This window comes from Manacus candei, unplaced genomic scaffold, assembly GCF_025592945.1.
Source record: "Manacus candei isolate 608988 ecotype Guabito, Panama unplaced genomic scaffold, ASM2559294v1 h1tg000036l, whole genome shotgun sequence".
Lineage (NCBI taxonomy): Eukaryota > Metazoa > Chordata > Aves > Passeriformes > Pipridae > Manacus > Manacus candei.
In genome coordinates, this window is record NW_026138084.1 from 972,445 (window position 1) to 985,063 (window position 12,619).

Below are 12,619 nucleotides of genomic sequence, written 5' to 3' on the forward strand. Positions count from 1 at the left end.
CCAGGGCCTGGAGCAGCCTTGACCCTCCTGCTTCCCCTCACAGCGTCCAGTTAAGACCCAGAGCTTGTTGCTCTCATGAAGGACTCTTCTGACAACACCAAGGAATAGGAGACCATCAACCCCACTACGAGCAAACTCCATACAAACCGACAGGCAAATCCCTCTCACAAAAGACGAGCAGCTCCAGCCCTGACAGTCAGGTAACATTGGGGTCATCCCAGAGCAGCTTCCCAGCAACTGAGGACAGCAGCTGCTCCAGCAGTCGGAGTCCTGACTGCAGGCGAAACCGCTCCCACCAGCAGTGTCAGACCCCAAATTCATCCAGCAGATCCTGAAGTCACCGTGACAGGAGCCGTGTTAGAGCACCCAGTGCTGGGAGCTGGTGAGACAGGGACCCACCGCTGACACATCCCACGTCAGACAGGGAGGAGGAGCCCCCCGAAGGGAGGGAGCCAGGTGAGAGCAAAGTGCCCCTCCCTCAGCCTGGCAGAGGGGCTGTCGGGGCAGGCACTACAGGTGCCATGCCTGGGGCCACTGTCTCTCTCTCCTCCAGCATGCCTGCTGTGTCGGAGATCAGAGGCTGACCTGGACTTCTGTGGAGAAAAAAGCCAGATAAATGGGCTCTGTGCCAACGAGTTCTGCCTGGTGAGTTGCTTCATGTTTTAACAGGCAGTCCCTGCCACTCTCTCCTCATCAGTACGTGTCTTTTTTTCCACAGTTTTTTTGCCAGCCACCTTCCTCTGGACAATGATGATCAAGTAGGATTCCAGGGCTTTCTCCGAAAGGTTATCCTAGATGTAGTCTCCTGGGAAGCACAGAAGGTGAGAGCCTGACAAGAGCAGGGAGATTTGTGCCAGGTGAGGTTTGCTGGAGCTTAGCCCAGACCCCAAGCAAGAAAGCCCAGCCCTTCCAACCAGCTCTGGGACAAGGAGGAGGCCCTGAGGCTGCTGCTGATGGGGCTGCTCTGCTCTTTCCAGAGCTGCTGCATCTGTGGCCAGAGCGGGGCCACCATCTCCTGCTGGGATGGCACAGCAGGAAGAGCAGGGACACCCTGCACCTGCCCAATGCCAGGGCAGAGGGAGCTCATCAGTTTTCCTTTTCCCATCAGACCACCAGGAGGGGAGGGCTTTAATGCATTTGCCCAGCCAGGAGACAGACACAGGCACTGCGATGCCAGGGAGTGCCTTTTTCCAGGAGGCAGGCAGGAGGCAGAGGAGGGGTAAGTTGCCAAAGCTGCACCCCAGGGCTCTGCAGGGCTTGAAGCAGAAGGACCCAGGAGAAGAGCTCGCACCTCCATGAACCCGTTTGCTTTTCCAGGCCCTGGGAACTGCTCCTGTGCTCCTCCTGTGCTGCCAAGGGCACCCCCAGGCACTGCTCTGGCCTGAGGGACATCATAACCAGCTGGGAATGTGATGGCTGTGCAACCCCAGCTGTTATCAACAGAAGTTGCTGTGACAGGAGCCGTGTGGCAGCCCCAAGTGCTGGGAGATGCTGCCCCAGCCAGGAAGCATGAAGAACATCACAGACGTGAAACCGGTTCTGTCAGCAACTTATCAAATCACTTCAATAAATGTATAGGACTGCTTTTTAAAATACTTTTGTGTATTTGCAAAATTATGCAAATGGCACTTCCGATGTCGCAGCGTTTAGTAGATTGTTTCATCCTAATGTTTCACCTGACACATTGGAGGCTATTGTAAAGCCCAGGGCTTAGTAGTATCTTTGTTCAGGTTCCCCTTTCATCCCCCTTGGCTTTTGGCACAGCTTTCCTTTCCTTCCTATTCTATGGTTTCCCCTTGGTGTTGCAAGGGAGACGTTTGGAATGTTTTGCAATGCAGCGGTGCCACCGCCTTGATGCACTGAAGGCAGGGAAGCAGTGGCGGGGTGTTGGCAGCGCCGTCCTGTCCCTGCTGCCGGCGGCCCGGGGGCAGGAGCGCCCCGGCGGTGCCATGGCGGGGTTCCCCTCAGGGCGGCCCCGGCGGTGCCATGGCGGGGTTCCCCTCAGGGCGGCCCCGGCGGTGCCATGGCGGGGTTCCCCTCAGGGCGGCCCCGGCGGTGCCATGGCGGGGTTCCCCTCAGGGCGGCCCCGGCGGTGCCATGGCGGGGTTCCCCTCAGGGCGGCCCCGGCGGTGCCAGGGCGGGGTTCCCCTCAGGGCGGCCCCGGCGGTGCCATGGCGGGGTTCCCCTCAGGGCGGCCCCGGCGGTGCCATGGCGGGGTTCCCCTCAGGGCGGCCCCGGCGGTGCCAGGGCGGGGTTCCCCTCAGGGCGGCCCCCGCTGCCCGCTCATGGCGCTGTTGCCGGGGCAGCCTCTTCCCCAGGCACATCTGTGGGCTGTGACCCAGCGGCGACCGCTTCCCGCTCGAAGAGCCCGCAGGAATGGCTGCCTGGCTCCAAAGTGCCCGCCGGGAGCGCGCTGGGATGGCAGGGGGAGCTCTGCCCGGGGCAGCCCCCGCACTCAGTCGCCCCGAGCCTTCCCGCCCTCCCCGCACACGGCCGGCGCTTCGGGAACGGCCGCGGTCGGCGCTGGAGCGGCGGCGCTCGGGCACGAGGGAGCGCCGCGAGCCCGGGAAAGCGTCGGGAACATTCTGGCACCGAGGGCAGCGCGGGCGCGGAACTTGGGCACCGAAATGATCGTGGGCCCGAGCGGGGGACGGTCCCGCGCAACGGAGCGCAGGAGAGGACGGCGAGCGGCGAGTGCCGCGCCTTGGGCTTCGCTGCCCTGGAGGCAAAAACTGCACCGTGCGCCATCCGGAGGTTATCCATCGACCTTTCCCCAAACCTGCCGAGTGGGACAGGACATCAGAGCTGCGCCCTGCCCAGAGCCCAGGAAAGAAACCCCATCCCTTCCAAGCAGCTCAAGGAAAAACCTCCGGCTCCCAGCAGCTCCACAGAGGCTCCAGCACAGGAGCCTTGTCCCCCAGGCACATCTGTGGACTGTGCCCTCCCCAGAGCCCTGGGGCTGCCTGTGGAAGCCCCGAGACTGCGGGATTTGCATGGGGTGGCCTTTAAAGGGCTCTCCCAACCCCAAGCCTTCTACCCTTCTACGGCTCTAATCTGCGCTGCAGTGTGGTGCTTACACAAGGGGCAGCTATGCCCTGTGCTGGTTTAAAATCTGCCTGCCAGCCTGAATTCAGGCAGCGAGACAAAGACCCAGCTACCAGATTTTTTTGCTATTTACTAGGTGCCTCTGTGCCCAAAGCTTGAGCCTGCCCAGGACTCGCTGGACAGCTACAGAGCCTTGTGGTGCCTCAGCCACTCCTCCCAGTCCATATCATCAGCAAACGTGCTGAGGGTGCTCTCCGTCCCTTCTGCCAGGTCACCGGGCAACCGGTCAAAGGAGGCTGCCCCAGCACTGAGCCCCGCGCTCACAACCCTCTGAGCTCTGCCATTCAGCCAGGTCTCAACCCCCTCAGGGTCCACTCATCTAAGCCACACTTCCTGAGCTGCCTGGGAGGGTGTTCTGGGAGGCAGGGTGAAAAGCCTTGCTGAAGTCATGGCAGACAACAGGCACTGCTCTCCCCTCATGTACCCAGCCAGTCACTCCAGCAGAGAAGGCTAGGAGACTGGTCAAGCATGATCTCCCCTTCCTTTTATTCCACAGGCTTAGAGATGACATGCAGCATGAGCTGTTCTGTCCCCTTTCTGGGGATGGAGGTGACACTGATGGGCCTGTCATCTCCTGGGTCCATCTTGCTGCCCTTTTTGAAGACTGGAGTGATGTCAGCTTTCCTGCAGTCCTCAGGCACCTCTGCTGGGGAATCAGCGTCCCTGATGTGCTGGCAGTGTTCCCTGTGCCAGGGGCAGGAGCAGAGATCTGCCTTGGCCAGGGCCGGAGCCCTGGAGTGGCACTGCCTGAACAGCACTTTTTGTGCAACAGTGGCTGCCCAACAGTCCTCGGTGGCTGCCCCAGGGCCTGGCATTTGACCCTGCTCTTGCTGCAGCAGCAGCCGCCCGGCTCTGTGGGTACCGAGGGCTCGGGACCCGCCTCGGAACCTCGGTTACCAAGGGGCTGCCTCACAGTGGGTGGTGGGAGCTGGGGCCATCCCTGCCCGTATTTCAGGTGCAGGGTGCTGATGTCACAGTGGCCACTGTGACCCGTGAGGCCAAGGGCACAAAACGGGACTCTGGGCTCAGGCCCAGTGTCAGTGTTACCTGACAACGAGAGGAGAAGGAAGAGGAGGGACAGCCCCTCTGTTCCAAACGCCTCTCGCTTTTTTTGCACTACAGTGTAGTAGCACTTGGAGGAGACCTCAGCGTTCCTCAACCAGACGACAGAAGGAGACGGCAGAGAGAGACCGGGCTCACACAGGGCTGACCAGCGAGTCAGGGGGCTCTACGCCTCCGGGCTCTGGCCCTGTGTTGCAAACTCGTCTCACATCTGCCTCAGAACCAGTGTAGGAGCACCTGAAGGAGACCTCGGTGTTCCTCAACCAGACGACAGGAGGAGACAGCAGAGGGAGACCGGGCTCACACAGGGCTGACCAGCGAGTCAGGGGGCTCTACGCCTCAGGGCTCTGGCCCTGTGTTGCAAACTCGTCTCACATCTGCCTCAGAACCAGTGGAGGAGCACCTGGAAGAGACCTCGGTGTTCCAAGGACAGGGACCCACCGCTGACAGTCACCATGTCAGACAGGGAGGAGGAGGCCCCCGAAGGGAGGGAGCCAGGTGAGAGCAAAGTACCCCTCCTGCAGCCTGGCAGAGGGGCTGTCGGGGCGGGCAGTACAGGTGCCATGCCCGGGGCCATTGTCTCTCTCCCCTCCAGCATGCCTGCTGTGTCGGAGATCGGAGGCTGACCCGGACATCTGTGGAGATAAAATCCAGAAACATGGGATCTGTGCCCACGTGTTCTGCCTGGTGAGTTGCTCCGTGGGCTCTCTCCAGCTTTCCAATGGGCAGTTCTCACCACACTGTCTCATCATCAGTGCATCATCTTTCCTTCAGTTTTTTGCCAGCCTCCTTGATCAGCAAGAGGATGAACGAGTAGGACTCTTTGGCTTTCTCCCAAGGGATATCCTACATGCAGTCAACCGGGCGGCACAGAAGGTGAGAGCCTGACAAGAGCAGGGAGATTTGTGCCAGGCGAGGTTTGCTGGAGCTTAGCCCAGACCCCAAGCAAGAAAGCCCAGCCCTTCCAACCAGCTCTGGGACAAGGAGGAGGCCCTGAGGCTGCTGCTGATGGGGCTGCTCTGCTCTTTCCAGAGCTGCTTCATCTGTGGCCAGAGCGGGGCCACCATCTCCTGCTGGGAAACAGATTGTGAGCTGAGCTTCCACCTGCCCTGTGCCAAGCAGGGAGGCTGTGTCACCCAGTTCATTCCACCGTACAGGTACCTCCTGTCCCCTCCTTCTCACCACCACCAGGGAAGGGCCCAGCACTTCTTACCTCACCCACCCCTTTTCCCCCCAGGGCCTTCTGCCCCACACACAGCCCAGAGCAGGTAGTGGAGGCAACTCCAGAGCCGGGCACCCAATGCCTCATCTGCATGGAGCCTGTGGAGGACAGAAAGACCTTCAGCACCCTGGTGTGCCCAACCTGCAAAACCACGTGGTTCCACAGGGACTGCATCCAAGTAGGAGTGGTTCCCTCACCCTGGGGGGCACAGCAGGGGCTCAGCAGCACCAGGGCCTCACTCTCCGTGCTTGTGTTTCTCCTGCAGGGACAGGCTCTGTGCTCTGGGATTTTATCCTTCCAGTGCCCCATCTGCAGAAGCACTCAGGAATTTCTCGTGGAGATGTTTCTCATGGGCATCCGAATCCCCTTCAGGTTGGTGTCCTTCTGCCTGGCTCACAACACAGGGGGTGCAAGTGCTGTGCCGTGCCAGGGCCTGCCCCAGCAGTCCTGGCCCTGCCCTGTTCTGTGAGTCCCGGGTTCAGCTTCCCGTAGGAGCTGGAAATGGCACAGCAGGAAGAGCAGGGACACCCTGCACCTGCCCGATGCCGGGGCAGAGGGAGCTCATCAGTTTTCCTTTTCCATCAGAGAGCCATCATGGGAGGAGAATGATGCGTTCGCCGAGCTAGGAGAGAGACACATGCACTGTGATGCCAGCGAGTGCCTTTTTCCAGGAGGCAGGCAGGAGGCAGACGAGGAGGGGTAAGTTGCCAAAGCTGCATCCTGGGGCTCTGCAGGGCTTGAAGCAGAAGGACCCAGGAGAAGAGCTCAGCCAGATAATCCCATGCTTTGGACACTTTGTCCTCACCTCCATGAACCCGTTTGCTTTTGCAGGCCCTGGGAACTGCTCCTGTGCTCCTCCTGTGCTGCCGAGGGCACTCACAGACGCTGCTCTGGCCTGAGGAACAGTATAACCAGCTGGGAATGTGATGGCTGTGCTGGCCTGGGCACATGTAAGAGGCAAAGCACCCTGTTGACCCTGGGCCTGGTGTCCCTGGGCATGGCAGTGGGTGCACAGGGTGGGTTTGGCAGAGCTAAACCTCCCTCCAGGGAGGGCTGGAGGCACTGCTCTGGCCTATCCTGCCCTGGGTCTGGGGTGGCCTTGACATTCCTGCTTCCCCTCACAGCCTCCCGAGAACCTGAGACCATCAGCCCCAACACAGGAAGCCTGGTGCTATCAGGGCTGTCTCCCAGTTCTGCACCACTGGAGACCGTCAGCCCCAGCACCAGCGCCCAGGTGCCAGCCCCTGGATCTTCAGAACCACAGACCAGCAACCGCTGTACCAACCGACAGGCAACATCAGAGCAGCCTCTGCAATCCCCCTCACAGGGGACGAGCAGCTCCAGCCCTGATAGTCAGATAACATCAGGGTCATCCCAGAGCAGCTTCACACAAACTGAGGACAGCAGCTGCTCCAGCAGTCGGGGGCCTGACCGCCGGCAAAACCACCCCCGCCGGCAACGTCGGGCCCAAACTGCACACTTTCGGTCCAGAAGTCCCCTGGACAGGACCCATGTGACAGCACCAAGTCCTGGGAGGCGCAGGCCCAGGCAGAGACCATCAGGGACATCCTGCAGGCGAAACCGCTCCCGCCTGCAACGTGAGACACCAAATCCATCCGGCCGGTCCAGAAGTCGCCACGACAGGAGCCAGGTGAGAGCACCCAGTGCTGGGAGGAGCAGCCGCAGCCGGGAGACATCAAGGACATCCGGCACACAAAATCGCTCCCGCCAACAACATCAGGCCCCAGATCCATCCAGCCGGTCCAGGAGTCGCCGTGTCAGAAACTGTGTGAGAGCACCAAGTCCTGGGAGGCGCAGGCCCAGCCAGGAAGAATCAGGGACATCCCGCAGGCGAAACCGCTCCCGCCTGCAACGTCAGACCTCAAATCCATCTGGCCGGTCCAGGAGTCGCCGTGTCAGAAACTCTGTGAGAGCACCAAGTCCTGGGAGGCGCAGGCCCAGTCATGAAGAATCAGGGACATCCTGCAGGCGAAACCGCTCCCGCCTGCAACGTCAGACCTCAAATCCATCTGGCCGGTCCAGAAGTCCCCTTGACAGGAACTGCACGCCAGCACCGAGTGCTGGCAGGCGGAACTCAAGGGAGACAGCAGCCAGGACTTCCCAAAGGGAACAGCACTCCCGCCGGCAGCGTCGGACGCCGAACTCATCCAGCAGATCCAGAAGTCGCCGTGATGGGAGGCGTGATAGAGCACCAAGTACTGCCAGGCGCACTCACCGGTGGGACGGTGAGACAGGGACCCACCGGTGACACGTCCCACGTCAGACAGGGAGGAGGAGGCCCCCGAAGGGAGGGAGCCAGGTGAGAGCAAAGTGCCCCTCCCTCAGCCTGGCAGAGGGGCTGTCAGGGCAGGCAGTACAGGTGCCATGCCCGGGGCCATTGTCTCTCTCCCCTCCAGCATGCCTGCTGTGTCGGAGATCAGAGGCTGACCCAGACATCTGCGGGGAGAAAATGCAGAAATATGGGATCTGTGCCCACGTGTTCTGCCTGGTGAGTTGCTCTGTGGGCTCCCTCCATTTTTTGACAGGCAGTCCCAGGACAGTGCTCTGGCCTGAGGGACATCATAACCAGCTGGGAATGTGATGGCTGTGCTGATCTGGGCACAGGTAAAAGGCAAAGCACCCTGCTGACCCTGGGCCTGGTGCCCCTGGGCCTGGCAAGGGGTGTCCAGGGTTGGCTTGGCAGAGCCTGACTGCTCCAGGAGGACTGGAGACACTGCTCTGGCCTATCTTATCCAGGGCCTGGAGCAGCCTTGACCCTCCTGCTTCCCCTCACAGCGTCCAGTTAAGACCCAGAGCTTGTTGCTCTCATGAAGGACTCTTCTGACAACACCAAGGAATAGGAGACCATCAACCCCACTACGAGCAAACTCCATACAAACCAACAGGCAACATCGGAGGAGAATCTGGAATCTCCCTCACAAAAGACGAGCAGCTCCAGCCCTGACAGTCAGGTAACATTGGGGTCATCCCAGAGCAGCTTCCCAGCAACTGAGGACAGCAGCTGCTCCAGCAGTCGGAGTCCTGACTGCAGGCGAAACCGCTCCCACCAGCAGTGTCAGACCCCAAATTCATCCAGCAGATCCTGAAGTCACCGTGACAGGAGCCGTGTTAGAGCACCCAGTGCTGGGAGCTGGTGAGACAGGGACCCACCGCTGACACATCCCACGTCAGACAGGGAGGAGGAGCCCCCCGAAGGAGGGAGCCAGGTGAGAGCAAAGTGCCCTCCCTCAGCCTGGCAGAGGGGCTGTCGGGGCGGGCAGCGTGGGGCCAGGAGCAGTGGCACGGGGAGGCAGGAGCTGTCCAGGCATCCCGGGGCTGGGTCCCTCCTTTCCTCAGCAAGTGGGGCCCAGCTGGGGCAGGGGACACCTGCTGGGACACCCGTGCCCACAATGTCCCATCCTCCCCAAGGCCTCCAGCCCTGCCCTTCAGCCAGCCAGGCAGGGACAGAGCAGCCCTTGGGGTCAATCCCACAGGGAAGCTGCCCCAGCCCTGCAGAGGTGCCATTGTCTCTCTCTCCTCCAGCATGCCTGCTGTGTGGATGATCAGAGGCTGACCCGGACATGTGTGGAGAAAAAATCCAGATAAATGGGCTCTGTGCCCACGAGTTCTGCCTGGTGAGTTGCTTCATGTTTTGACAGGCAGTCCCTGCCACTCTCTCCTGATCAGTATGTGTCTTTTTTTCTACAGTTTTTTGGCAGCCACCTTCCTCTGCACAATGATGATCAAGTAGGATTCCAGAGCTTTCTCCGAAGGGTTATCCCAGATGTAGTCTCCCAGGCAGCACAGAAGGTGAGAGCCTGAGAAGAGCAGGGAGATTTGTGCCAGGTGAGGTTTGCTGGAGCTTAGCCCAGACCCCAAGCAAGAAAGCCCAGCCCTTCCAACCAGCTCTGGGACAAGGAGGAGGCCCTGAGGCTGCAGCTGATGGGGCTGCTCTGCTCTTTCCAGAGCTGCTGCATCTGTGGCCAGAGAGGGGCCACCATCTCCTGCTGGGAACCAGACTGTGACCTGAGCTTCCACCTGCCCTGTGCCAAGCTGTGTCACCCAGTTCATTCCACCATACAGGTACCTCCTGTCCCCTTCTCACCACCACCAGGGAAGGGCCCAGCACTTCTCACCTCACCCACCCCTTTTCCCCCCAGGTCCTTCTGCCCCACACACAGCCCAGAGCAGGCAGTGGAGGCAACTGACTGCGCGTCACATTGAGTTCTGAGAGGCAAAATCCATGGGAGACACAGCAGTGAGGACATCCCGAAGGCAAAACCACGCCCACCAGGAGCGTCAGACCCCAAATCCACAGAGCTGGTCCCAAAGTCCCCATGACAGGACCCATGAGCCAGCACCAAGTCCTGGGAGACACAGGCCCAGGCAGACACAAACAGAGACATCCTGCAAGCGAAACCACTTCTGGCAGCAATATCAGACCCCCAATACACAGAGCCAGTCCAGAAATCATCGTGACAGGAGCCGCGTGGGATCACCAAGGGCTGGGAGGTGCAACAGCAGCCAGGAAGAATCGAGGACATCCCAAAGGCAAAACCAGTCCTGCCAGCAACGTCAGACCCCAAATTAACGCAGCCAATCTAGAAGTTGCCGTGACAGGAGCCGTGTGGCAGCCCCAAGTGCTGGGAGATGCACCCCCAGCCAGGAAGCATGAAGAACATCAGAGACGTGAAACCGGTTCTGTCAGCAACTTATCAAATCACTTCAATAAATGTATAGGACTGCTTTTTAAAATACTTTTGTGTATTTGCAAAATTATGCAAATGGCACTTCCGATGTCGCAGCGTTTAGTAGATTGTTTCATCCTAATGTTTCACCTGACACATTGGAGGCTATTGTAAAGCCCAAGGCTTAGTAGTATCTTTGTTCAGGTTTCCCTTTCATCCCCCTTGGCTTTTGGCACAGCTTTCCTTTCCTTCCTATTCTATGGTTTCCCCTTGGTGTTGCAAGGGAGACGTTTGGAATGTTTTGCAATGCAGCGGTGCCACCGCCTTGATGCACTGAAGGCAGGGAAGCAGTGGCGGGGTGTTGGCAGCGCCGTCCTGTCCCTGCTGCCGGCGGCCCGGGGGCAGGAGCGCCCCGGCGGTGCCATGGCGGGGTTCCCCTCAGGTGTGGGCAGCCGCAGCCCGGCTGTGCGGGGCGGCCCCGGCGGTGCCAGGGCGGGGTTCCCCTCAGGGCGGCCCCGGCGGTGCCATGGCGGGGTTCCCCTCAGGGCGGCCCCGGCGGTGCCAGGGCGGGGTTCCCCTCAGGTGTGGGCAGCCGCAGCCCGGCTGTGCGGGGCGGCCCCGGCGGTGCCATGGCGGGGTTCCCCTCAGGGCGGCCCCGGCGGTGCCATGGCGGGGTTCCCCTCAGGGCGGCCCCCGCTGCCCGCGCTCGGCGGTGTTGCCGGGTTCCGGGCAGGATGAGGTGGGACCGGGGCGGGAATAGTGAATGCGGTCTTTTATATCGCCCCCTTCGTTCTTCCCTTGTGGAGTATTTTTCTCTTTCGCCAGGGCTGTCTTGATTGAGTTTTGATTTTTCCTGTCTCACACTCTGTGTTCATGGCAGCCGGGCCTACACGGCTTCACCCTGCTCACTGCATTTTGTGGGTAAGGCAGCGCGTCTGCCGTTCAAACAAACTGTGCAGTTATGAGGTCTGCATGCACACAGGATAAAGAACTAAGTTGTTTACTCTGACAGCTGTGTTTTTCTGCACCTCAGCTGGCATGTATCAGCTGTCTGATATATGACACTGCACACATAGACCCTGAGGATCCCTTCGCTGCCAGCCCTGCCGTGTGTCCCGGTTCTGCCACACTGTCACTGTGCTGTGCCTCCCACTGTCACTAAGTTGTATGTTAACACTGGCACTATGTTGTGTGTCACACTGTGCTGTGTGTCACGCTGTCACTGTGTTGTGTGTCACACTGTCACTAAGTTGTATGTTAACACTGGCACTGTGTTGAGTGTCCCACTGTGTGTTTCATACTGGCACTGCGCTGTGTGTCCCACTGTCACTCTGTTGTGTGTCCCACTGTCACTAAGTTGTATGCTAACACTGGCACTGTGTTGTGTGTCCCACTGTCACTGTGCTGTGTTTCACACTGGCACTGTGCTGTGTGTTACACTGACACTGTGCAGTGTGTGCCTCCAGACCTTGGAGTGTAAGGGGAGGGGAGGCAGGTGTGAAATACAGTGAAAAAAGAAGGATGGAAATAAGAGAGACCAGTTGCTTCCAGATGCAGAACTCAGCTCTCTGTTATGTAAGACTGTTTTCTTCTCCACCTCCACCCAATGTCACTCTGCCATGTGCACACTCTCCTTCTCTTCCCCAGACAGCTGGATGCATGAAGAACCTTTGAAAAAAAAGGATTAGAGCAGGACAGCATTTTAGGAACATCTGTGGAAGCCATCGCCAGCTATCTCTTTGCTGAAGACAGGTGCTGTTTTTAACCAGCATTTCATTACAGCAGGTCTGTTGACATCCATTTTGTATAATCCAAAAATAGCTTGTTCAGCTTGGGAGTGAGGACATCCTCCCTAAAGGTCTGGGGAGCCTGAGGTTATGTCTTTGCTATGTTCAGAAGGCGTATCTCCAGTTAGCTTTAATCCAGCTGGACTGAGTACAAGAGTACCCAAATAGAAACTCAGAGTTTGTTGTGGGTTCACCAACTCAACAAGTGTCCAGGCTTCCCAAGAGGCTTCTAAAACTTGAAACAGTCAAATCTGGCCCTAGTCTGGCTGCTACAGTCATTTTACTGTGCCTTAGCACAGGAACATAACTTTTTAATGTGACTGATGAGTGAGAACACCATTCAAATCATTAGGACACTAATTCTTGAGGGTTTGGCCATGTTACTGGGTTACTGAAATTTTTGTGTATTCAGCATAGTAGCTGAATGTAGTCAGTGAATGAACAGCACATAGTTGTGTTTCCTTGAAAATAGAAAGGTAAAATGCTTTAGCTGTGGGTTAATAGAGCACAGCTCTTAAGTAGCTGTGCTTTAATGGTAGTGATGCCCTGTGTCCAAGCTCTAGATATGTATGTTACCTTTGAAAAGATAAAGATATCCTGCTGCTTCTGGTAATGGTATTACATTTGGAAGAACAGATGCTGGTCAAAAGAGATAGTAGTGACATGTTGTTACTCTGTGTCCAATGCAAGGTAACATGGTAAATCTTAACCACAAAAGTGGTTTCAGGTAATTCATTTTATGTGGCACCAACAGT

At 58.5% G+C, this 12,619-nt stretch overlaps 2 protein-coding genes across 2 annotated transcripts in view; both read left to right on the forward strand.

Moving 5' to 3' along the window:
- The window catches only part of LOC127473503 (pineapple eye protein-like), a 32,721-nt gene extending 21,969 nt beyond the window's left edge, over positions 1–10,752 (forward strand). The window contains exons 14-19 of the mRNA XM_051793177.1: positions 44–200; positions 329–456; positions 8,933–9,199; positions 9,356–9,472; positions 9,550–10,519; positions 10,660–10,752. The gene's annotated coding sequence lies outside the window, so the exon portion shown is untranslated. The remainder of the gene's footprint in view (positions 1–43; positions 201–328; positions 457–8,932; positions 9,200–9,355; positions 9,473–9,549; positions 10,520–10,659) is intronic.
- On the forward strand, positions 4,406–6,991 carry LOC127473482 (PHD finger protein 7-like). Its single transcript, XM_051793127.1, has 10 exons — positions 4,406–4,665; positions 4,763–4,854; positions 4,942–5,043; positions 5,200–5,324; positions 5,405–5,567; positions 5,655–5,761; positions 5,975–6,088; positions 6,221–6,339; positions 6,514–6,680; positions 6,896–6,991. The coding sequence occupies exons 1-10, from the start codon at positions 4,623–4,625 to the stop codon at positions 6,989–6,991; spliced, it is 1,128 nt and encodes a 375-aa protein (XP_051649087.1). The 5' UTR covers positions 4,406–4,622.
- Positions 10,753–12,619: the final 1,867 nt, after the last annotated feature.

What these genes read in the sequence shown, in the direction of transcription:
- LOC127473482 (XM_051793127.1), top strand. Translation starts at nt 4,623, where the DNA reads ATGTCAGACAGGGAGGAGGAGGCCCCCGAAGGGAGGGAGCCAG. An exon ending in TCAACCGGGCGGCACAGAAG is followed by an intron (nt 5,044 to 5,199) that starts GTGAGAGCCTGA and finishes TGCTCTTTCCAG; the next exon opens with AGCTGCTTCATCTGTGGCCA. An exon ending in GGCATCCGAATCCCCTTCAG is followed by an intron (nt 5,762 to 5,974) that starts GTTGGTGTCCTT and finishes CTTTTCCATCAG; the next exon opens with AGAGCCATCATGGGAGGAGA.